Raw genomic sequence first — 27,063 nt, forward strand, 5'->3', positions numbered from 1 at the left:
GATGGGGGATTAGGAGATTGTCATCATGAAAAAACATGACTTTAGGGAAGGAAAAATATAATTATACTTTGTTTGTATTTTGTATTTTGCTGCAAACCTATTGACTTTGTACTGCCTTAAATATATGCTAAGATGTAGACACAGCAAGCACATTGTTGTGTATGCTTGTTTATTGACAGCAAGCACATTGTTGTGTATGCTTGTTTATTGACAGCAAGCACATTGTTGTGTATGCTTGTTTATTGACATCAAGCACATTGTTGTGTATGCTTGTTTATTGACAGCAAGCACATTGTTGTGTATGCTTGTTTATTGACAGCAAGCACATTGTTGTGTATGCTTGTTTATTGACAGCAAGCACATTGTTGTGTATGCTTGTTTGTTTACAATGTATGCCTGTATATGTAAACAGCAAGCACAGTAACTTAAGGACATGTCTTTTGGAGAGGGTCAGTAATATTTGTGCATTTGTTTGCCAACCTCCCGTGTGAAATATAACCAGTGCCTTGGTGGATAGTTGCCTTTGATAAGATCCTTCTATACCCAGATGTCTTAGACAGAATGTTTGTCTTGTAGGAGCAGATATTTGACTATATATTCACCCATCTGGGCATCAACACAGAGGGTAAAGTGGATCACCCGATTGTCCTGACGGAGCCTGTGTGTAACCCCAACTACTGCAGACAGCGTGAGTACACTACCCTCAAGTTATACTAGACACAGTGGTTGGTGGAGTTGAGCGGAATGAAAATGTAATAATTAGGCTAAAAAACATAATTGTCTTGGTTCTCAGGCACTGCCTGCATCATCACAAAGTCCGCTGCACGTTTCATTGTTATTTCCATTAAAAACATAAAAAAATCTTTAATTACCCGCGTCTCAAACACACAACCCCGACAGTGAAATGCTACAATACTTAAGAACAACATGATTTCACTGTTATTATTGTAAGCAACATTTGGTAACATACTAACTTGAACAAAATTATTGTAAGCAACATTTGGTTACATACTAGCTTGAAGACACCCCCCGACCAAAAAAAAAAAAAAATAATAAAAAATTCTTTTATTTTTTTAAGCCTTAATTAATTTACTTTATGGGTAATATGACAGATGAAGACTGTATTTTTTCTTTATCAGAGATGTCGGAGCTGATGTTTGAGTGTTACCATGTTCCCCAAGTGGCGTACGGCATTGACTCGCTCTTCAGTCTCTACAAAAACAAGCCACACACAGGTAGTGCAAGTAAGGAGTAGTGGGCCAGGTGCCAACCATCTTCCTGAGGCAAGGGCGTTACTGACAATTAAAGTTCAGTTTCCATCCTTGCCGAACCAGGCAACGTGCAGATTTTGGTAAACTGAAGGATTTGTACTGCATGTGTACCCTCAACTGGTCATTGACAGATATTGTGCATACCTTTTCATGTTTTTAATCAAGGTGCTCAAATAATTTGATACACTTCTCGAGGTAAGGCATGTCATATTACAATATAGATCTTGATTATCGATCAGATCGTCTTGACTGGGTGCTGCCATTTTGTTTGACACAGTTGCAAGTAATATGAGAGATGGAATCTGATTGGTCAGTAGGAGGAACATAACTTGTAATAGTCACTGGTGGCGCTACGATCAGCCCTGAAAAATTTGAGCCCAGTTTGGTAAGGGTGGAAACAGGAATTTTATAGTCAGTTAACGCCCTCGTTGGGAAGATGGGTGTCAACTGAATCTACATTGTAAAATGAAATGGAATGTGCGCTGCAATCTAATTAATTGACAAACGCTGTTGGGATTGGATCCTGAAATATTTAAGACTTTTCACTGCATATGAATATGTTTCTATTTTTCTCAACCCCAAGTTTGAAAACCCCTGTGCTATTTTGCTTTGTACAATGTTTACCACGTTAATTGGATATATTAAGTTTGACAAAAAAAATTCAAACAACTTCAGTTCCCCCTTTTGGGCATGATGACTCCCAAACTTTGGTTAGGGTTAAGATGTCTGGTAGTATGTATTTGTGTTCACTGCGCAGCTGGAACTATGACATGTCGGCTGTCCCATAACAACATACTGCTAGTAATACTGTAACAAATGTTATATTTGGGATAACACTTTCTGAGTAAAGTACAGATTCTTGGACTTTGTTTGGGTTGAGTCCTGTCTGGGATTCAAACCCATCTACACTTGTCAAAGGGGTACACAAAGTACGTGATCTAGACTACTAGTTGTCAGACTTTCATTTTGTGGAAGCCTCGGTGGTTGAGTGGTTTAGATCGTTGACTTTGTGTTGACTAATAACGATTAGGTGCCTCGATCTGGCAGTGTGGGTTTGAATCCCGGACGGGACTCAACTAAAACAATGTAGGAGAATCTGCACTTTACTGAGAAAGTGTTATCCCAAATATAACATGTGTTACATTTGACCACTTTCTAACTGGCATTGTGAGTTCATGCTAATAATACTGTTATCTGGTTATGAAAAACTGTAAAGTAAACTTTATAGTAAAGTTTGAATTTGGTGCAGTAGTTAATAGTCATTAGAATGCACTCTATCCCAGTTCGTTTTCAATTTTAAAGTTAGATAAAGTCTTCTAGATTTTTCAATACCTGTCTCAGAAAATGTTAAGTACTCTGTATACAGACCGGTGTACATCCTCAAACATGTTTTTTTTACCACTGCTTATATGATGGTTGTTATTTCAGACTCGATGAACTCTCTCATTGTTGACTGTGGCTACCAGGCTACACACATTCTGCCCGTCCTGAATGGCCGCTTGGACTCGGTCAACGGTCGGCGTATGAACTTGGGGGGCGTGCATGTTGACTCCTTCCTCATGAGGCTTTTACAGCTGAAGTACCCCGGCCACCTGGCAGCTGTCACTCTGAGCCGGGCTGAGGTAGGCCTTGTAGAGAGTGTAGAATAGTTCAGCTGTAGTACCACGGCCACCTGGCAGCTGTCACTCTGAGCCGGGCTGAGGTAGGCCTTGTAGAGAGTATAGAATAGTTCAGCTGTAGTACCCCGGACACTTGGCAGCTGTCACTCTGAACCGGGCTGAGGTAGGCCTTGTAGAGAGTGTAGAATAGTTCAGCTGTAGTACCCCGGCCACCTGGCAGCTGTCACTCTGAACCGGGCTGAGGTAGGCCTTGTAGAGAGTGTAGAATAGTTCAGCTGTAGTACCCCGGACACTTGGCAGCTGTCACTCTGAACCGGGCTGAGGTAGGCCTTGTAGAGAGTGTAGAATAGTTCAGCTGTAGTACCCCGGCCACCTTGCAGCTGTCACTCTGAACCGGGCTGAGGTAGGCCTTGTAGAGAGTGTAGAATAGTTCAGCTGTAGTACCACGGCCACCTGGCAGCTGTCACTCTGAGCCAGGCTGAGGTAGGCCTTGTAGAGAGTGTAGAATAGTTCAGCTGTAGAGGTAGGCCTTGTAGAGAGTGTAGAATAGTTCAGCTGTAGAGGTAGGCCTTGTAGAGAGCGTAGAATAGTTCAGCTGTAGAGGTAGGCCTTGTAGAGAGTGTAGAATAGTTCAGCTGTAGAGGTAGGCCTTGTAGAGAGTGTAGAATAGTTCAGCTGTAGAGGTAGGCCTTGTAGAGAGTGTAGAATAGTTCAGCTGTAGAGGTAGGCCTTGTAGAGAGTGTAGAATAGTTCAGCTGTAGAGGTAGGCCTTGTAGAGAGTGTAGAATAGTTCAGCTGTAGTACCCCGGACACTTGGCAGCTGTCACTCTGAACCGGGCTGAGGTAGGCCTTGTAGAGAGTGTAGAATAGTTCAGCTGTAGTACCCCGGCCACCTTGCAGCTGTCACTCTGAACCGGGTTGAGGTAGGCCTTGTAGAGAGTGTAGAATAGTTCAGCTGTAGTACCCCGGACACTTGGCAGCTGTCACTCTGAACCGGGCTGAGGTAGGCCTTGTAGAGAGTGTAGAATAGTTCAGCTGTAGTACCCCGGCCACCTTGCAGCTGTCACTCTGAACCGGGCTGAGGTAGGCCTTGTAGAGAGTGTAGAATAGTTCAGCTGTAGTACCACGGCCACCTGGCAGCTGTCACTCTGAGCCAGGCTGAGGTAGGCCTTGTAGAGAGTGTAGAATAGTTCAGCTGTAGAGGTAGGCCTTGTAGAGAGTGTAGAATAGTTCAGCTGTAGAGGTAGGCCTTGTAGAGAGTGTAGAATAGTTCAGCTGTAGAGGTAGGCCTTGTAGAGAGTGTAGAATAGTTCAGCTGTAGAGGTAGGCCTTGTAGAGAGTGTAGAATAGTTCAGCTGTAGAGGTAGGCCTTGTAGAGAGTGTAGAAAGGAAGCCAATTTTCCTGATGTTAAAAATAATTTAGAAGTCCGAAGGCTCATAATATTTGATTATTTTGGGGTGTTTTCCTATATCACAATTTGGGCTTGTAGACATTCTGGGTTGATTTCTATAACTTTTATTGCAGAAGCATGAATTATTGCTTAGATTATTATTAGGTAGAGCTGAAGTATGGATAGAGCTGAAGTATAGATAGAGCTAAGCATAGGTGGAGCTGAAGGTGAAATGGGGTTTAACATTGCGTTCAAGATTATTGCACTTATATAGCGACATGCATGCACGTGTGTATGTTGCTGCTTGTCCTAGTCCGGACTAATGCTGATTTTATAGTGCTACAGAGCTGCATAGATAGAGCATAGATGAAGTATAGATAGAGCTGAATTATAGATAGAGCTGAAGTATGGATAGAGCTGAAGTGTGGATAGAGCTGAATTATAGATAGAGCTGAAGTATAGATAGAGCTGAAGTATAGATAGAGCTGCATAGATAGAGCTGAAGTATAGATAGAGCTGAAGTATGGATAAGCTGAAGTATGGATAGAGCTGAAGTATAGATAGAGCTGAAGTATAGATAGAGCTGAAGTATAGATAGAGCTGAAGCATGGATAGAGATGAAGTATAGACACCATCTGATTAAATGGTCTGTTCCTTCTAGTGAAATCATTTATTCCATCTGGTGAAACCATCTATTCCTACATGTGTTCCAGGAGCTGGTGCGAGATCACGCCTACCTGGCCACGGACTACGCTGACAACCTGCATCAGTGGCTGGACGGAGATTACTTTGAGAACAACGCACACAAGATACAGCTGCCATACACCAATGTGAGTCTCAGGACGTATGTGACACTTAACGTGAGTCTCAGGACATATGTGACACTTAACGTGAGTCTCAGGATGTGTGACACTTAAAATGAGTCTCAGGATGTGTGTCACACTCAATATGAGTCTCAGGATGTGTGTGACACTCAATGTGAGTCTCAGGATGTGTGTGACACTCAATGTGAGACTCTGGATGTGTTTGACATTTTACGTTAGTCTCAGGATGTGTGTGACACTTAACGTAAGTCTGGGGATATGTGTGACACTTAATGTAAGTCTGGGGATATGTGTGACACTTAACGTGAGTCTGAGGATATGTGTGACACTTAACGTAAGTCTGGGGATATGTGTGACACTTAACGTGAGTCTCAGGATATGTGTGACACTTAACGTGAGTCTCAGGATATGTGTGACACTTAACGTAAGTCTCAGGATATGTGTGACACTTAACGTGAGTCTAAGGATATGTGTGACACTTAACGTAAGTCTGGGGATATGTGTGACACTTAACGTAAGTCTCAGGATATGTGTGACACTTAACGTAAGTCTGGGGATATGTGTGACACTTAACGTGAGCCTCAGGATACGTGTGACACTTAACATAAGTCTGGGGATATGTGTGACACTTAACGTAAGTCTGGGATATGTGTGACACTTAATGTGAGTCTCAGGATATTTGTGACACTTAACGTGAGTCTCAGGATGTGTTTGACACTTAACGTGAGTCTCAGGATGTGTTTGACACTTAACGTGACACTTTGTAGGGAAGAACTAATCACAGCAGAGTACAGTTGACTATTCTTTTGTGAGAAGTTGGAATTCAGCCCCTCCCATGGACCTCACCTGAACATTACTTGTTTATGGGGCTATATAAGATAGCTACGCGATAAATCCCAAATAGCATTAAAGAATGAAGTGTTTTATTTCACGATAAAACACTGTTCTATCATGACGTTAGATTTGAACATATGATCACAACTTGCTGACTTGAGGATGTGTGGATTGTGAAAATATGTGGGAAATACCCACTAGTGTATAAAAAGGACTTGTCCGACATTGCTGAGGTCAGATTATATTGAGGGAGTCATCATTATTTAAAAACGGGTAAATATGTTTAAAGCTTGTACACTTTATCATCATCCATCAAGAGACTGTACATAATGTTGATCTGTGAAGATCCGGGGTAGAATAGGTCTTAAGCAACCAATGCTCGACGTAAAAGGTGACTATGCTTGTCGTAAGAGGCGACTAACGGGATCGATTTGTCAGGCTCGCTGACTTGGTTGATCCCAATTGCGTGGATCGATGCTCATGAAGTCAATCAATGGATTCTCTGGTCCAGGTTCGATTATTTACAGACCGCCATCATACAGCTAGAATATTGCTGAGTGCGGCGTTCAACAACAAACAAACAAACATATGGTTGATATCTCATATAAGAAATATACGACTCATAGTCGTTGTTTATCATACAATAAACAACTCCAACTCATCGTTTATTTCTTAAACCACAGCAAACATTGCCCTGACCATGCTGATGAGGAAACAACCATTTGTTTACAGGGTTTGTGAGGGGTGGTCGGTTAGCCTAGTGGTTAAAGCGTTTGCTCGTCACGCCAAAGATCCGGGCTTGATTCCCGACATTGGTTCGATTCCTGACATGGGTACAATGTGTGAAGCCCATTTCTGTTTCCACTGCCGTGATATTGCTGGAATATTGCTAAAAGCGGCGTAAAAAAACATACTCACTCACACACTCACTTACAGGGTTTATACTGGCTTGAAAAAGTCTTGATTTATAAGATCCCTCTTGAAACTCCTTTTTACTGTCAACCTTGAAAAGCCTTGAATTTTAATGTTACATATCTGTATAACGCCTTTTATATATTGATTGCGGAATGTTATGTATAGTACTTATCATGGTGTAGTGTGTTCTAATGGCATATTGAAGTCCTTCACTAATGTGAAATGGTGTACCCCGTAAATGAATGTCTTATGCCATTTATATTGCGCTATATTCCCACACCACCGAGGGGCATGCACAAAGCGCTGCATTATTATTACCCTGGTCAGTGGATCAGTGTGTACTCAATTTCATTCTCAGCTCCCTTGGGAGTATACAACCCAGATTGCCTATGATATGCTAGAAGGTTAACAGTCACATTAACCATTTGCCTGAAATATTAGTACTATAATATGCATAAAAATTAGAATGTTTTTTGTCATATTTATTTATAAATGTGTAACCATATGTGGTTCAAATATTATTTTAAAAGTTCAATATAATTAAACTATTACTTTTGATTTTATTCGAAACAGTTAACTCGGTAAGTGATTTCCTTATATCATGTATATGGTGTGATTTTGATGCTGTAATTCATAAGCATTGATCAGCTGCAACTCACATAGTGTGATACTGAGAAAGTGATTTTATATTTGCTTTTGGACAGTTAGATTCAATCATTTTAATTTGAAACACACATATCTATGAAAGGTTAGAAAATACTCTCAGTGCAAACCAGCAAACACCCTTAATTTATTTTTGTTATTTTGACCACCTATCCTAAGGTTTTGTTAAAGAGTACTTTGAGAGAAAAAAGCCTTACCTCATTTTTTTAGATAAAAGCAGCATTTTGCTGTGTCCCTGTTTACTCGTCCTGAATAATGTCTGTGTAGTACTGCAACAGGAACTGTCTGGCAGCTGATGTTTGTAGCACAGCTTAGGGATTTATCTACGCTTCACTGAAGAACACTCCCCATTGGTCAGACTGGTACAGGGATTGTGTCAAAACAGTTTTAATTCAACTTTGTTTCATTTGATAAAATAGAAATTTGATGATCTGGAGTATACTGTTCCAATCTATATATTACAGATTTGCTTTCCATAATTAAAACTAGCATTATGACATTATTTTATTTTCCGACAGTTTGTTTTTGAGATTTGGTTACAAAAGATCTTTGAGATGGTCCCCAGCAAATTTCCTCTTGTTGGTTTAAGGGGTTACATAATTATGAATAATTGTGTCCATTGTGTCTAAGCTGGGATTACCACATAAGCTGGGATATCGGAATTTGGGTCATTCAGAATTAGAAATGTTCTGATTTATGTGATGAAAGAAAATTTTATTTATACATGTCCTAGTGATTTTAATCAGTTAAACTTGTTTGTACATTTTCTGATATAGTCTCTTTATCACATTCATGTTAATGTGAATGAATGGGTTTCAGGAAGTAATTGTTCCAATATTGCAAATTTGATTGTAACATGCTTATAATTAAAAGTAAATTGCAAATGATTCTTGGGCATTTGATTGGCTAACCAACAAATTCTTTCCCCCCCCTTATGTTCCCATAAAACAAAACAAAATTAAGCCTCATCCACTAGCCGACTGACCCGTCGATCTGGGGTAGAATAGGTCTTCAGCGACCCAGGCTTGCCGTAAAAGGCGACTAATGGGAATCGGGTGGTCAGGCTCTCTGACTTGGTTGATGCATGTCATCGTATCCCAATTACGTGGATCGATGCTCATAACATCATTCACTGGATTGTCTGGTCCAGACTCGATTATTTACAGACCGCAGTCATATAGCTGGAATATTGCGGCGTAAAACAGTAAACAAACAAACTAGCCAACTACTGTTTCCTAATTTCCCACTTTATTTTACCCAATAAACTGACTGCCGCGAACAGATTTATGTCATATATAAAAAAATAAAAAGCTGCCAAAACATTTTTTAAATCTTTTTTTTAACCTACCCATGTCAAGTGGTAAACAAAAAATATGTATTCATAAAACAAACACTATGTCCGAAAGATGGACGGTACATCGACTGATTGATGCAATGCAATTGTCCACACCCTGATGGTGACACAGCGATGATGTTAGCAATAGTTAACATTATCAGATAGCCATTTGCTTAACATTTCTTTCTTACCAACTGCTCTTATAACTGAGTTATCTCCCCTTGTGTATGATCTCCCAAGCTCCCCACAGCAACGTCCCATTCGTGGAGCTCTCTAGACTGTCGCTGTCACAAACAAGTGATGACTTCCGTGACGCTGAATACTCTTACCCTAGCTTAATTATTTTCATTGTTTGTGAATCTGAATTTCTGCTTTATTCCAACTATCATGTAATTGGTATAATAAGAATGTAACGGGAAAGTTAAGTGATTTTCTGTTAGTCTGCAATCTTGAACCAATCTGATTATACAAACAAAAATGTAAATTCACCTGGAAAACATGGTCAGTCGTAAACCTTTTCAAAATTCACAATGATGGCATTCCCAAAGACATAAACAAAGTATAAATGTTACTATATTTGCAACGTTACAATTTTCAAGATTCTTGTAATGGTTGTGCCCACACTGGTGGTAGCGGTGTCACCAAGAGTGTAACGAAGGTGTGACGCATTGGGAAGGAGCTTGGAGGTACACCTTGACAGGGGAGATCAGTGACATGACAGGACGTTACCATATTTGGGGTTAGAGGGCAAATTTCAAGAGTTATTCACTATGTGCGAAAATAACAGTTAAATCCCCATTCATGTGACCTCCAGGTGAGACTTGTACGCTACTTGCTTTTATCACAGTTATATCCCCTTGTGTGTGATATCCAGGTGGGAGTTATACACTACGTGCTATTATAACAGAGTTAACTCCCCATTCATGTGACCTCCAGGTGAGACTTGTAGTTGTACGCTACTTGCTTTTATCACAGTTATATCCCCTTGTGTGTGATATCCAGGTGGGAGTTATACACATTACATGCTATCATAACAGAGTTAACTCCCCATTCATGTGACCTCCAGGTGAGACTTGTACGCTACTTGCTTTTATCACAGTTATATCCCCTTGTGTGTGATATCCAGGTGGGAGTTATACACTATGTGCTATCATAACAGAGTTAACTCCCCTTGCATGTGACCTCAAGGTGAGACTTGTATGCTACTTGCTTTTATCACAGTTATATCCCCTTGTGTGTGATATCCAGGTGGGAGTTATACACTATGTGCTATTATAACAGAGTTATCTCCCCGTTCATGTGACCTCAAGGTGAGACTTGTACGCTACTTGCTTTTTTCACGGTTATATCCCCTTGTGTGAGATATCCAGGTGGGAGTTATACACTGCGTGCTATTATAACAGAGTTAACTCCCCTTGCATGTGACCTCCAGGTTAGTGGCGGCAGTCAGCTGACCCCGGATCAGCAGCGAGAGAGAAGGGAGCAGCAAATCCAGCGTCTGAAGGAAGTCAACTCTAAACGTCGCCTGGAGAAGGTGAGACCTGGGTATTCAGGGAGGATGAACAATCTTAGGTGTTTGCTGGCCTTGTATGCTTCACTACATAAGTCTTTGCATGGAATCACCAGGAGCATAGGGGAAATGCAAACCCCATCCCCTTTAGTGTTTTAAAATAACGACATCATCCTGTGTCAGTCCCCAAGCCCATTAAGATCTGTTACTCCATCAGCTCCGTGGTCTAGAGGTAGAGCGTCTGCCTGTAGAGCGGAAAGTCCAGGGTTCGATCCCCGACCACGTCATACCAAAAGATGTTAAAAGATTGTATTTGTTGTTACCCTCCCTGCCTTGTCCTCCCCAGCTGGAGGCGGAGGAAGAGAGACTGCGGCAGCTGATGAGTGTCCAGGAGTTGCTGGTGGATGGAGATGAGGACACATTCACGGTCAGTACGGCATTTTGTCCTTCTGGTAGTTCAAGATACAACACGATGCCTTATCACAAAGGTTTCTATGCTACATGTTGTGAACGAGGGGGCTGGGTTTCTCGCCGCTTTGAACACTATTCCAGGTAGATCACGGCGTGTCAACTTAATATGGGACAAAAGCCAGAAGTGAAACCCAAAAGCACCAATGCTAATATTGCATAACATCATTTTTATCTTCCAAGGCAAGGGAGTCAACTGACTGTAAAAGTCCAGTTTCCACCCTTGCTGAACAAGGCTCGATCATAGCACCACCAGTGGCTATTTCGAGTTATGTCTCTTCTATGTCCCTCCTATTAACAATCATACTCCACCTCTCATACTCTCATATCACTTGGCCACGATATAACTGGAACACTGTTAAAAGCACGTTAAACACAACTCACTCACTCACTCATATCACTTGCATTTGCTTCAAACAAAACAGTCAAGACAATTTGATCGATAATCAAAATCTATATTGTGTTCAAACAGGTTTTACTTCCTGAAGTGCATCAAATCACATGAGCACCTTGATTAAAAACATAAAAAGATTTGGAAAATATCTGTTGTCGCCGAGTTGGTGGTACACATGCTTTACAAATCCTGCAATCGACCGAAATCTGCGAGGCTGTTTACGAACCAGATGTCGATTTTGTTACATGATTTTGATTGGTCTATGCATAGACTCATTAGTCCAGCCAAAATGTAACTCCATTATTACAATATATAACCCAATAATTGCGTGGGTGGAAACTGATCTTTTATAGTCAGTTATCTGCCTTGCTCGGGAAGATGCATAATTTTAAGAGGCTTAAGAAGTTCCAATTCATTTTCGTACCATATCATTTTATATATTCTTTAGTATAGTATCACATGCGTTGTGCACAATATTTGTATTATGAACAAAACCACTGATGCTTTGATGAATCATTGCAGACTTAGTGTTACCCCTATTGTATTGACCTTATTTTCCCTGTACAGAAAGCCCTGTACAACGTGGGCTTCAAGACGGCTGAAGAACTGCAGGATACGGTCAACAAGCTGACCGTCAGTATACAGAGAGCCAAAGCTAAAATACTGGGTGTAGAACTCCCTCCTGAAGAGCCTCAAGAGGTTTGTAATCGGATCACGGGTACCTCTTGCTGATGGTTGTCATGGTTACTAGCTCCTGGGTTAGACAGGATTTATCTTGGCCTGCTCCGAGGCCAATATTCAGCCCCAAGTCTGCAGCAAATATCAAAAAAAATTTAGCTATTTGACTTGACCTTGATTTTTTGGGAAGAAGCCTTGAAAAGATTTTGTGAAATTCTGTACGAACAGTAGATTCTCGATTTGGATTCTTAGATAAAAATTCCTCCCATTGTTTAACAGAAATTAGATTTATTATAGAAGGAACAAAAAGGCATATTTGTCCAATTCTGCGAACAAGTTCGATAACACGAAAGTCTTCCCCAGGTGAAGGAGCCGGTGTTTGACCTGCTGGACATCCCAGACGAGATGCTCGGCCCTGAGCAGCAGGCTGCCAAGAAACGACAGCGGATCCTGAAGAGTGCACGCGAAGGACGACTCAAAGCTCAGGCACTGCAGAGAGCCAAACGCCAGAAGGTGAGTGTTACTCCTTGCAGAGGAGCCCAGAGTCAAACAGTGAGCTTGAACAGTTGATGGCTGCCAGCCTGAGAAGTGAGTGAGGCATCATTCCAACAATATCATGGGGAACACTAGAAATATGCTTCACACATTGTACCCATGTGGGGAATCAAACCCGGGACTATGGCAGGAAAAGCAGACACCTGAACTACTTGGCTACCCCACCATGACCTGTCTGCCCTGTTGTAACATAAGCCCTGTGGGAAATTAGTCACAATTGGTACCCAGCAATTGATGCTGTTGCAACACCTGACTACAGTGAGCATTAGGTGGATGGTTAGTTGTTTAACGCCACACTCAGCAATATTCCAGCTATATGACGGCGGTCTGTAAATAATCGAGTCTGGACCAGACAATCCAGTGATTTACATCATGAACATCAATCCACGCAATTGGGATCGATGACATGCATCAATCAAGTCAGCAAGCCTGACCACCCGATCCCGTTAGTCGCCTCTTACGACAAGCATAGTCGCCTTTTACGGCAAGCATGGGTTGCGGAAGACCTATTCTACCCCGGACCTTCACGGTTCCAGTGAGGATTGGGTGGTTACACTGTGTGACCTGGTGGAGTGTGTATCCACGTAATCTGATGGCATGGAATTTTGCCATTTCTGTACAATCAGTTTGCCTGGAATATTTACCATATTTAAGAGAATGTTAATATTAAAAGTGAGTGGTCTTTTATTATAGGGAAAGGGGAACTGGGGTGTGTCGGATGGGAAGGGGAGAGGCACCCAAAGTTATCACAACTATACAGCTGGCCTTGAAAAAATTACATGGTTCTATATTTTTAAATTTATTATTGGGAGGTCATGGGAATTGTTACATGTATTATTTTTTTGGGGTGGGGAGGGGGTGGGGGATAAAAAAAAAATGGGGTGGGGTTAAAGGCAAAATATGACTTGGTCCGAAGACCAATCACCGGCCCCTCTAACTGTAATGAATGACCAGTCCCTAACTTACAACACAGTAGGTGTGTAGTGTAGTGTAGTGTAGTGGATTTAACAATGACCTGTGAACTTTGCAGGAGTTGGAAGAAGAGCGTCGTCTGGAAGTGAAGCGTCAAGCTGACTTTCACGGCTGGTTGTCAGAAGTCAGGAAAAAGAGACAGGTAATGTAATCGTAGCATCTTGGAACTTGACTTGGTCTTGGTGGGCAAAATTTCAAACATTAAAATCCTACCCTGTGTCAGCAGCTTATGACAATATATGATGCAATAGCCTGCCCCTCCTCAGTGATTCCTGGTCTGATGTTGATGGAGTGAGTTTGGGTTTTACGCCAGATATATGTCATGGTGTACTGCTTGATGTGTGATTCTAAGATGCTTAGCTAAAAGATCAAAAGCACTGACCGTACTTTGTCCTGTCCTCTTTGAGTTACGTCATAATAGGCTGATGTTATGGTGCTGTTCAAATTACCTCCCCCGTTATCTAACGTATCCTTGGTAACATCGTTCTTTTATACAGTCAAGCGACTATCTTCTATTTAGCTATAAGACTTCATAGTATACAAAGCTGTACCTACTTACACTACACGTGGGGGTAGAGTAAACATTATTTTGTAAGGAAAGTGATGCTGGTCAACAATTACCAATTTGGTGAAACCCATGAGCATGGGTATGCGGTGTGGTGCTTACAAACCAAGACACAGAATCATAGCAAATCTGGGATTTGAACTCACGATCACAGGATCCTGGCACATTTTAGGCACACAACACTGTACAGTGAATTGTTGTGCCATAGATGACTGGGCCATCCATGGGCCCATCTGATTATTTGGAGGTAAACGACATCTCTGTTGCGACATCTTTATATGTCATGGACAGAGATATGTTCCATGGGGTTTCATACCTCTTGTACACTGGAAGAAAATAGTATTTTACAATAAATTTCATAATATATGAACATCAGACATTAACGTGAATGAGGTAAAGGAAGTTATAAAAGAAGCCAATTAGAGCGAGTGAGTATGGTTTTACACCGCTTTAAGCAATATTCCAGCAATATCACGGCGGGGGACAACAGAAATGGACTTTACACATTGTACTCATGTCGGGATTTGAACTAGCGGCCGCTTTAACCACAAGGCTACCCGACTGTGCCGCAGCCAATTAGATGTTGTTATGATCTGTTTTTGACAATATCGTCCAGTCACAATTCAGTGTTTCAAAGAGTAATTTTCTACAGAGCATCTCACTGCTTTGTTTTCAAATTCGTGAAACAATAATTAATGAAAGTAGGTCATTGTTAGTGCTCACATGCTAAGGAACCCTCTCCTCTTAATCAAAGAAAATGACTAATTCCTCCTATTTAACTTTGGGTGGAGGACCTTGGTCCTTGATTTACCTCTGATAATATTGGACTGTTTACAGAGTTTGTAAGATTGCTATCTTCAACTTACCAGTCGTACAACTGTTTTAGAAAATTCTTGAAGCGAGGACATCCCGAAGACAAAGGAAGACTGACATGGCCAAGCGGGGGACGTACGCATCCCAGCAACGGATGAAGATAATCTCCCAGCTTGCACAGAGTCAGTTTATTTGTTTGTTTATTAGTTTAGCGCGACACTCAGCAATATTCCATCTATATGATGGCGGTCTGTAAATAATCGAGTCCGGACCAGATTCACTAGAGTCAATATTAGAACATGAAGGGCTGTGAGTTCTAAGTCTCATACACATAAATAATTCATATTCATCAAAACTTAGATCCACAGGATAGGGAATTGAAGTGGTTGACCTTCATTGAGGTCAAGGTCACTGTAAAAGATCCTTCATGAGTGAGTGAGTGAGTTTGGTTTTATGCCCGTTTTAGCAATATTCCAGCAATATCACGGCGGGGGACACCAGAAATAGACTTCACACATTGTACCCATATCGGGAATCGAACCCGGGTCTTTGGCGTGACGAGCGAACGCTTTAACCACTAGGCTACCCGACCGCCCCTCATGAATTAGTTGTGCCCCTTTGAGTTATAAAGCCACCATTTATGGGGTATGAGAAAGAGCATCTACATGTTTGCAGATAGATATTTTCTGGCATATACCGTATTTGGTTCAAGGTGAGGGTCAAGGTCGTTGTACTGGAAGTGCATGTAACTTTGTTATTAAGATAGCTGGAAGGATGAGACTTTGAAGTTGTACAGTTGTACAGCTAGCATGGTATTCAGATACTGAAAGTGATACAGTAGATTCGAAGTGCATATCACTTTCTTACTACAGTAGCTGGAGACATGGCACTTATAGGCCATATGGTTTCTCTGCCTGCCATTAATGTCATTAGACTGGAAGTGCATTAGATTTCTCATTAGGCAAGAGGCAAGGAACCTTACAGCTGGTATGAGGGTGTATTGTAGAACTAGAAGCGGGTGAATGTCCGGACCAAACATGTCGGAGTGGGAGTGCATGATGACAGGAATACATGAGGAAACACTTTCCGAACACTTTCTAGTTATGGAAACAGCTGAAATATCCTACATGACTACCACCTTGGTAGTCACCAGGTCTATGAACTAAGGTTGCAGATAGAATAATTACTCTTTTTAGGGTTGTTGTGAAGAGATTTTGTATTCTGAATTGGCAGATGTAAAGTCATCGAAGAAGGAAGACACATTTGGCCAGAATGATGCTGATTGGGACGTGTACAAGTCCATTGTAAGTGAACTATTTCTCCTGGAGATCCATTGTAAGTGAACTATTTCTGCTGGAGATCCATTGTAATTGCACTAATTCTCCTGGAGATCCATTGTAAGTGCACTAATTCTCCTGGAGATCCATTGTAAGTGAACTAATTCTCCCAGGGATCCATTGTAAGTAAACTAATTCTCCTGTAGATCCATTGTAAGTGAACTATTTCTCCTGTAGATCCATTGTAAGTGAACTAATTCTCCTGGAGATCCATTGTAAGTGAACTATTTCTCCTGTTGATCCATTGTAAGTGAACTAATTCTCCTGGAGATCCATTGTAAGTGAACTAATTCTCCTGGAGATCCATTGTAAGTGAACTAATTCTTCTAGGGATCCATTGTAGGTGAACTAATTCTCCTCGAGATCCATTGTCAGTGAACTAATTCTCCTGGAGATCCATTGTAAGTGAACTAATTCTTCTAGGGATCCATTGTAAGTTAACTCATTCTCCTGGAGATCCATTGTCAGTGAACTAATTCTCCTGGAGATCCATTGTAAGTTAACTCATTCTCCTGGAGATCCATTGTAAGTGAACTAATTCTCCTGGAGATCCATTGTAAGTGAACTGGTTCTCCTGGGAATCCATTGTAAGTGAATTAATTCTCCTGGAGATCCATTGTCAGTGAACTAATTCTCCTAGGGATCCATTGTAAGTGAACTAATTCTCCTTGAGATCCATTGTAAGTGAACTAATTCTCCTGGGAATCCATTGTAAGTGAATTAATTCTCCTGGAGATCCATTGTAAGTGAACTAATTCTCCTGGAGATCCATTGTAAGTGAACTAATTCTCTTGGTGATTTTTGCTCCTGTTTGATGCCTTTCTCCTTCCCTGCTGTGTGTCTGTACTGTTGTGTGTTGTGTAGAACACGGAGATGAACACCAGCGACTCCGAGGCAGAGGAGGAGAAGCTCGAGGAACTGGAGACAATGTTGAGAGAACACGACCCTGACTTCCAGAGGTGAGTCTTGTCAGAACACGACCCCGACTTCCAGAGGTGAGTCATGTCAGAACACAACCCCGACTTCCAGAGGTGAGATGTCAGAACACGACCCTGACTTCCAGAGGTGAGATGTCAGAACACGACCCTGACTTTAAGAGGTGAGATGTCAGAACACGACCCCGACTTTCAGAGGTGAGATGTCAGAACACAACCCCGACTTCCAGAGGTGAGATGTCAGAACACGACCCTGACTTTCAGAGGTGAGATGTCAGAACACGACCCCGACTTCCAGAGGTGAGATGTCAGAACACGACCCTGACTTCCAGAGGTGAGTCATGTCAGAACACGACCCCGACTTTCAGAGGTGAGTCTTGTCAGAACACAACCCCGACTTTCAGAGGTGAGATGTCAGAACACGACCCCGACTTTCAGAGGTGAGTCATGTCAGAACACGACCCCGACTTTCAGAGGTGAGATGTCAGAACACAACCCTGACTTTCAGAGGTGAGATGTCAGAACACGACCCCGACTTTCAGAGGTGAGTCATGTCAGAACACGACCCCGACTTTCAGAGGTGAGATGTCAGAACACGACCCCGACTTTCAGAGGTGAGTCATGTCAGAACACGACCCCGACTTTCAGAGGTGAGATGTCAGAACACAACCCCGACTTCCAGAGGTGAGATGTCAGAACACAACCCCGACTTCCAGAGGTGAGTCATGTCAGAACACAACCCCGACTTCCAGAGGTGAGACGTCAGAACACAACCCCGACTTCCAGAGGTGAGATGTCAGAACACGACCCCGACTTTCAGAGGTGAGTCATGTCAGAACACGACCCCGACTTTCAGAGGTGAGATGTCAGAACACAACCCCGACTTTCAGAGGTGAGATGTCAGAACACGACCCCGACTTTCAGAGGTGAGTCATGTCAGAACACGACCCCGACTTTCAGAGGTGAGATGTCAGAACACGACCCCGACTTTCAGAGGTGAGTCATGTCAGAACACGACCCCGACTTTCAGAGGTGAGACGTCAGAACACAACCCCGACTTCCAGAGGTGAGACGTCAGAACACGACCCCGACTTTCAGAGGTGAGATGTCAGAACACAACCCCGACTTTCAGAGGTGAGATGTCAGAACACGACCCCGACTTTCAGAGGTGAGTCATGTCAGAACACGACCCCGACTTCCAGAGGTGAGTCATGTCAGAACACAACCCCGACTTTAAGAGGTGAGATGTCAGAACACGACCCCGACTTTAAGAGGTGAGATGTCAGAACACGACCCCGACTTCCAGAGGTGAGATGTCAGAACACGACCCCGACTTTAAGAGGTGAGATGTCAGAACACGACCCCGACTTTCAGAGGTGAGATGTCAGAACACGACCCCGACTTTAAGAGGTGAGATGTCAGAACACGACCCCGACTTCCAGAGGTGAGACGTCAGAACACGACCCCGACTTTCAGAGGTGAGTCATGTCAGAACACAACCCCGACTTTCAGAGGTGAGTCTTGTCAGAACACGACCCCGACTTTCAGAGGTGAGTCATGTCAGAACACAACCCCGACTTCCAGAGGTGAGACGTCAGAACACGACCCCGACTTTCAGAGGTGAGTCATGTCAGAACACAACCCCGACTTTCAGAGGTGAGTCATGTCAGAACACGACCCCGACTTTCAGAGGTGAGTCATGTCAGAACACAACCCCGACTTCCAGAGGTGAGACGTCAGAACACGACCCCGACTTTCAGAGGTGAGATGTCAGAACACAACCCCGACTTCCAGAGGTGAGATGTCAGAACACGACCCCGACTTTCAGAGGTGAGATGTCAGAACACGACCCCGACTTTCAGAGGTGAGTCATGTCAGAACACAACCCCGACTTCCAGAGGTGAGACGTCAGAACACGACCCCGACTTTCAGAGGTGAGTCATGTCAGAACACAACCCCGACTTCCAGAGGTGAGACGTCAGAACACGACCCCGACTTTCAGAGGTGAGATGTCAGAACACAACCCCGACTTCCAGAGGTGAGATGTCAGAACACGACCCCGACTTTCAGAGGTGAGATGTCAGAACACGACCCCGACTTCCAGAGGTGAGATGTCAGAACACGACCCTGACTTCCAGAGGTGAGTCATGTCAGAACACAACCCTGACTTCCAGAGGTGAGACGTCAGAACACAACCCCGACTTCCAGAGGTGAGATGTCAGAACACAACCCCGACTTCCAGAGGTGAGATGTCAGAACACAACCCCGACTTCCAGAGGTGAGATGTCAGAACACAACCCCGACTTCCAGAGGTGAGATGTCAGAACACAACCCCGACTTCCAGAGGTGAGTCATGTCAGAACACAACCCCGACTTTAAGAGGTGAGACGTCAGAACACGACCCTGACTTTAAGAGGTGAGATGTCAGAACACAACCCCGACTTCCAGAGGTGAGATGTCAGAACACGACCCCGACTTTAAGAGGTGAGATGTCAGAACACAACCCCGACTTCCAGAGGTGAGATGTCAGAACACGACCCCGACTTCCAGAGGTGAGTCATGTCAGAACACGACCCCGACTTCCAGAGGTGAGACGTCAGAACACAACCCCGACTTCCAGAGGTGAGATGTCAGAACACAACCCCGACTTCCAGAGGTGAGATGTCAGAACACAACCCTGACTTCCAGAGGTGAGTCATGTCAGAACACAACCCCGACTTTAAGAGGTGAGATGTCAGAACACAACCCTGACTTCCAGAGGTGAGATGTCAGAACACAACCCCGACTTTAAGAGGTGAGTCATGTCAGAACACAACCCCGACTTTAAGAGGTGAGTCATGTCAGAACACAACCCCGACTTTAAGAGGTGAGATGTCAGAACACAACCCTGACTTTAAGAGGTGAGATGTCAGAACACAACCCTGACTTCCAGAGGTGAGTCATGTCAGAACACAACCCCGACTTTAAGAGGTGAGATGTCAGAACACAACCCTGACTTCCAGAGGTGAGTCATGTCAGAACACAACCCCGACTTTAAGAGGTGAGATGTCAGAACACAACCCCGACTTCCAGAGGTGAGATGTCAGAACACGACCCCGACTTCCAGAGGTGAGTCATGTCAGAACACGACCCCGACTTCCAGAGGTGAGACGTCAGAACACAACCCCGACTTCCAGAGGTGAGATGTCAGAACACGACCCCGACTTCCAGAGGTGAGTCTTGTCAGAACACGACCCCGACTTCCAGAGGTGAGTCATGTCAGAACACGACCCCGACTTCCAGAGGTGAGATGTCAGAACACAACCCCGACTTCCAGAGGTGAGATGTCAGAACACGACCCCGACTTCCAGAGGTGAGTCATGTCAGAACACGACCCCGACTTCCAGAGGTGAGACGTCAGAACACAACCCCGACTTCCAGAGGTGAGATGTCAGAACACGACCCCGACTTCCAGAGGTGAGATGTCAGAACACAACCCCGACTTCCAGAGGTGAGATGTCAGAACACGACCCCGACTTCCAGAGGTGAGTCATGTCAGAACACGACCCCGACTTCCAGAGGTGAGATGTCAGAACACAACCCCGACTTCCAGAGGTGAGATGTCAGAACACGACCCCGACTTTCAGAGGTGAGTCATGTCAGAACACAACCCCGACTTCCAGAGGTGAGATGTCAGAACACAACCCCGACTTCCAGAGGTGAGATGTCAGAACACGACCCCGACTTCCAGAGGTGAGTCATGTCAGAACACGACCCCGACTTTCAGAGGTGAGTCATGTCAGAACACAACCCCGACTTTAAGAGGTGAGATGTCAGAACACAACCCCGACTTCCAGAGGTGAGATGTCAGAACACGACCCCGACTTTCAGAGGTGAGTCATGTCAGAACACAACCCCGACTTTAAGAGGTGAGATGTCAGAACACAACCCTGACTTCCAGAGGTGAGATGTCAGAACACAACCCTGACTTCCAGAGGTGAGACGTCAGAACACAACCCTGACTTCCAGAGGTGAGTCATGTCAGAACACAACCCCGACTTCCAGAGGTGAGATGTCAGAACACAACCCCGACTTCCAGAGGTGAGATGTCAGAACACGACCCCGACTTTCAGAGGTGAGATGTCAGAACACAACCCTGACTTCCAGAGGTGAGATGTCAGAACACGACCCCGACTTTAAGAGGTGAGTCATGTCAGAACACAACCCCGACTTTAAGAGGTGAGATGTCAGAACACAACCCCGACTTCCAGAGGTGAGATGTCAGAACACGACCCCGACTTTCAGAGGTGAGTCATGTCAGAACACAACCCCGACTTTAAGAGGTGAGATGTCAGAACACAACCCTGACTTCCAGAGGTGAGATGTCAGAACACAACCCTGACTTCCAGAGGTGAGACGTCAGAACACAACCCTGACTTCCAGAGGTGAGTCATGTCAGAACACAACCCCGACTTCCAGAGGTGAGATGTCAGAACACAACCCCGACTTCCAGAGGTGAGATGTCAGAACACGACCCCGACTTTCAGAGGTGAGATGTCAGAACACAACCCTGACTTCCAGAGGTGAGATGTCAGAACACGACCCCGACTTTCAGAGGTGAGTCATGTCAGAACACAACCCCGACTTCCAGAGGTGAGATGTCAGAACACAACCCCGACTTCCAGAGGTGAGATGTCAGAACACGACCCCGACTTTCAGAGGTGAGATGTCAGAACACAACCCTGACTTCCAGAGGTGAGACGTCAGAACACAACCCTGACTTCCAGAGGTGAGTCATGTCAGAACACGACCCCGACTTCCAGAGGTGAGACGTCAGAACACAACCCCGACTTCCAGAGGTGAGATGTCAGAACACGACCCCGACTTTCAGAGGTGAGATGTCAGAACACAACCCCGACTTCCAGAGGTGAGATGTCAGAACACGACCCCGACTTCCAGAGGTGAGATGTCAGAACACGACCCCGACTTTCAGAGGTGAGATGTCAGAACACGACCCCGACTTTCAGAGGTGAGATGTCAGAACACGACCCCGACTTTCAGAGGTGAGATGTCAGAACACGACCCCGACTTCCAGAGGTGAGTCATGTCAGAACACGACCCCGACTTTCAGAGGTGAGATGTCAGAACACGACCCCGACTTTCAGAGGTGAGATGTCAGAACACGACCCCGACTTTCAGAGGTGAAATGTCAGAACACGACCCCGACTTTCAGAGGTGAGATGTCAGAACACAACCCCGACTTTCAGAGGTGAGACGTCAGAACACGACCCCGACTTTCAGAGGTGAGATGTCAGAACACGACCCCGACTTTCAGAGGTGAGATGTCAGAACACGACCCCGACTTCCAGAGGTGAGTCATGTCAGAACACGACCCCGACTTTCAGAGGTGAGATGTCAGAACACGACCCCGACTTTCAGAGGTGAGATGTCAGAACACGACCCCGACTTTCAGAGGTGAGATGTCAGAACACGACCCCGACTTTCAGAGGTGAGATGTCAGAACACGACCCCGACTTTAGGAGGTGAGATGTCAGAACACGACCCCGACTTTCAGAGGTGAGATGTCAGAACACAACCCTGACTTCCAGAGGTGAGATGTCAGAACACGACCCCGACTTTAAGAGGTGAGATGTCAGAACACGACCCCGACTTCCAGAGGTGAGTCATGTCAGAACACGACCCCGACTTTCAGAGGTGAGATGTCAGAACACAACCCCGACTTCCAGAGGTGAGTCATGTCAGAACACGACCCCGACTTTCAGAGGTGAGTCTTGTCAGAACACGACCCCGACTTCCAGAGGTGAGATGTCAGAACACGACCCCGACTTTCAGAGGTGAGTCATGTCAGAACACGACCCCGACTTTCAGAGGTGAGTCTTGTCAGAACACGACCCCGACTTCCAGAGGTGAGATGTCAGAACACGACCCCGACTTTCAGAGGTGAGTCTTGTCAGAACACGACCCCGACTTCCAGAGGTGAGACGTCAGAACACAACCCCGACTTCCAGAGGTGAGATGTCAGAACACGACCCCGACTTCCAGAGGTGAGTCATGTCAGAACACGACCCCGACTTTCAGAGGTGAGATGTCAGAACACGACCCCGACTTTAAGAGGTGAGACGTCAGAACACAACCCCGACTTCCAGAGGTGAGATGTCAGAACACGACCCCGACTTCCAGAGGTGAGTCATGTCAGAACACGACCCCGACTTCCAGAGGTGAGACGTCAGAACACAACCCCGACTTCCAGAGGTGAGATGTCAGAACACGACCCCGACTTCCAGAGGTGAGTCATGTCAGAACACGACCCCGACTTTCAGAGGTGAGATGTCAGAACACGACCCCGACTTTAAGAGGTGAGACGTCAGAACACAACCCCGACTTCCAGAGGTGAGATGTCAGAACACGACCCCGACTTCCAGAGGTGAGTCATGTCAGAACACGACCCCGACTTTCAGAGGTGAGATGTCAGAACACGACCCCGACTTTCAGAGGTGAGATGTCAGAACACGACCCCGACTTTCAGAGGTGAGATGTCAGAACACGACCCCGACTTTCAGAGGTGAGATGTCAGAACACGACCCCGACTTTAAGAGGTGAGATGTCAGAACACGACCCCGACTTTCAGAGGTGAGATGTCAGAACACAACCCTGACTTCCAGAGGTGAGATGTCAGAACACGACCCCGACTTTAAGAGGTGAGATGTCAGAACACGGCCCCGACTTTCAGAGGTGAGACGTCAGAACACAACCCCGACTTCCAGAGGTGAGATGTCAGAACACGACCCCGACTTTCAGAGGTGAGATGTCAGAACACAACCCCGACTTCCAGAGGTGAGATGTCAGAACACGACCCCGACTTTCAGAGGTGAGATGTCAGAACACAACCCCGACTTCCAGAGGTGAGATGTCAGAACACGACCCCGACTTTCAGAGGTGAGACGTCAGAACACAATCCCGACTTCCAGAGGTGAGATGTCAGAACACGACCCCGACTTTCAGAGGTGAGATGTCAGAACACGACCCCGACTTTCAGAGGTGAGATGTCAGAACACGACCCCGACTTTCAGAGGTGAGACGTCAGAACACAACCCCGACTTCCAGAGGTGAGATGTCAGAACACAACCCCGACTTCCAGAGGTGAGATGTCAGAACACGACCCCGACTTTCAGAGGTGAGACGTCAGAACACAACCCCGACTTCCAGAGGTGAGATGTCAGAACACGACCCCGACTTTCAGAGGTGAGATGTCAGAACACAACCCCGACTTCCAGAGGTGAGATGTCAGAACACAACCCCGACTTTCAGAGGTGAGATGTCAGAACACAACCCCGACTTTCAGAGGTGAGATGTCAGAACACGACCCCGACTTTCAGAGGTGAGATGTCAGAACACGACCCCGACTTTAAGAGGTGAGTCACGTCAGAAGACAACCCCGACTTTCAGAGGTGAGATGTCAGAACACGACCCCGACTTTCAGAGGTGAGTCACGTCAGAAGACAACCCCGACTTTCAGAGGTGAGATGTCAGAACACAACCCCGACTTTAAGAGGTGAGATGTCAGAACACAACCCCGACTTTCAGAGGTGAGATGTCAGAACACAACCCCGACTTTAAGAGGTGAGACATCAGAACACAACCTTGACTTTAAGAGGTGAGACATTAGAACACAACCTTGACTTCCAGAGGTGAGATGTCAGAACACAACCTTGACTTTCAGAGGTGAGATGTCAGAACACAACCCCGACTTTCAGAGGTGAGTCACGTCAGAAGACAACCCGACTTTCAGAGATGAGTCTTGTCAGATCACGACCTTACCTTCCAGAGGTGAGTCTTGTCAGAACACAACCATGCCTTCCAGAGGTGAGTCTTGTCAACACAACCTTGCCTTCCAGAGGTGAGTCTTGCAGAACACGACCTTGCCTTCCAGAGGTGTGTCTTGTCAACACAACCTTGCCTTCCAGAGGTGAGTCCTGTCAGAACACGACCTTGCCTTTCAGAGGTGAGTCTTGTCAGAACACGACCTTGCCTTCCAGAGGTGAGTATTGTCAGAACATGACCTTGTCTTCCAGAGGTGTGTCTTGTCAGAAGACTTCCCCTACTTCCAGTGATGAGTCTTATTGAAACATGACTTCCAGAGGCGTGTCGTTACAGAGCTTTATTAGAATTCCTTCAGAGGATATTGCTTTTTTTTCAGAAAGCAAACCACCTTACAAACTTCACCACACCTCACTATGTGCATATTTCCTACAGTTGGTCATCTATGTTCCAGGGAGTTGGACTTTGGAGGCCTGCCGGGAGGAGAGTTTGACATCGCTGACTACTATCGCCTGTATCTGGCAGTAGAGAGAGTGAGGTTGGTCCTTTATACGGAATACACTGTGTGGCCATCACTTCCTCCCTTGTAAAACATGTAATGTACAAATTAGATAAGATTTGGACAAAACATTATCAGTGAAGGGCAACTTGGAATTCAGGTAGTTTCAATCCTGCAGATATCCTGACCATTATCACTGAAGGGCAACATGGAATTGAGATAGTTTCAATCCTGCAGATATCCTGACCATTATCACTGAAGGGCAACATGGAATTTAGATAGTTTCAATCCTGCAGATATCCTGACCATTATCACCGAAGGGCAACATGGAATTGAGATAGTTTCAATCCTACGGATATCCTGACCATTATCACTGAAGGGCAACATGGAATTGAGATAGTTTCAATCCTGCAGATATCCTGACCATTATCACTGAAGGGCAACTTGGAATTCAGGTAGTTTCAATCCTGCAGATATCCTGACCATTATCACTGAAGGGCAACATGGAATTTAGATAGATTCAATCCTACGGATATCCTGACCATTATCACTGAAGGGCAACATGGAATTGAGATAGTTTCAATCCTACAGATATCCTGACCATTATCACCGAAGGGCAACATGGAATTGAGATAGTTTCAATCCTACAGATATCCTGACCATTATCACTGAAGGGCAACATGGAATTGAGATAGTTTCAATCCTACAGATATCCTGACCACTGCCATGTTATATACCTAATTCCGCCAATATGATAAAGTGAAATTTTGTCAGCAAACATTATTGCCAGTAATGTAACTGGTTATTGACATTACAGGTAAATCAGTATCATTTACCATGTATAATGATACGTCTTTCTATAGAAATTATTTCCTCCTTCTCCTTAGCGACTATATAATGTTGCCAGGACGCTAAAAAACAGGAATTTTGGTCCTAAAACATTCAAGTTTTGAGAAAACAGTTTCAGTTGACAATGCTTTCCAATGTGAGTTTTAGTTACACTCTACATAGTCACATTCCATGCAGTCAATCATTCTAATAGTGATTACTTGCTAGTTTTGAAAATACCTTATTTCCTTGAATGCCTGGGCATATATTTCTTTCAGACACAGTGGACCCCGGCATTTAATTGCAAAGATAAAAATGTGGAGAATTCTGTGCATAAAATGTACCCAGTGTTAAATCGAGGCCCCGGCGTTTCGTCGAGACCCGGGCCTATATTTGATGACATATTGTAACATATTTTAGACCAGAGTTATCCCAAATATTCCAATGTGCTTCAATTTGGGGTTGACATTTCAGCTGAGCTCAGTGAATAAATGATTGAATATGTATTGTCTTATGCCAGTGGTTGATAGTATGAGCAGCAGTTCGTGCTGTCAGGGCATGAACGTCACACAAAAACCTGCCATGTCACACATGATGACCACAGATCTGCATTCAAGACCCTCTTGAGAAATGGTCCCCAGCAACCAATGCTGGTTGTCGAGGTGGTTTGTGGATCGGGTGGTCAGGCTCATCTTACCCTGATGCTGCTCACTATATCAATCACTGGTTCCTCGGGTCCAGACTTGAGTGTTTACAGGCGGCTATCATAAGGCTGTTGTGTGTGGTGTTGAACATCAAACAAGCAAAATAGTAATTTCCTTGTTGATAAAGTAGAGAC

The 27,063-nt window shown here is 44.6% G+C and overlaps 1 protein-coding gene across 2 annotated transcripts in view; it reads left to right on the forward strand.

Annotated features, from left to right (window-relative positions):
* Nucleotides 1-27,063, forward strand: part of LOC139458769 (actin-related protein 5-like) — a 34,143-nt gene that overhangs the window by 5,887 nt on the left and 1,193 nt on the right. The window contains exons 5-17 of one of the 2 annotated variants that reach the window (XM_071240184.1): nt 577-688; nt 1,140-1,244; nt 2,700-2,893; nt 4,995-5,111; nt 10,286-10,387; nt 10,710-10,790; nt 11,793-11,924; nt 12,267-12,416; nt 13,489-13,572; nt 14,882-14,990; nt 16,042-16,112; nt 17,010-17,104; nt 25,353-25,436. In XM_071240184.1, coding sequence (XP_071096285.1) covers nt 577-688; nt 1,140-1,244; nt 2,700-2,893; nt 4,995-5,111; nt 10,286-10,387; nt 10,710-10,790; nt 11,793-11,924; nt 12,267-12,416; nt 13,489-13,572; nt 14,882-14,990; nt 16,042-16,112; nt 17,010-17,104; nt 25,353-25,436 — 1,436 coding nt within the window. The remainder of the gene's footprint in view (nt 1-576; nt 689-1,139; nt 1,245-2,699; nt 2,894-4,994; nt 5,112-10,285; nt 10,388-10,709; nt 10,791-11,792; nt 11,925-12,266; nt 12,417-13,488; nt 13,573-14,881; nt 14,991-16,041; nt 16,113-17,009; nt 17,105-25,352; nt 25,437-27,063) is intronic. The other variant, XM_071240185.1, reaches the window with a different exon arrangement.

This window comes from Haliotis cracherodii, unplaced genomic scaffold (assembly GCF_022045235.1).
Source record: "Haliotis cracherodii isolate W230 unplaced genomic scaffold, xgHalCrac1.p SCAF_13, whole genome shotgun sequence".
Lineage (NCBI taxonomy): Eukaryota > Metazoa > Mollusca > Gastropoda > Lepetellida > Haliotidae > Haliotis > Haliotis cracherodii.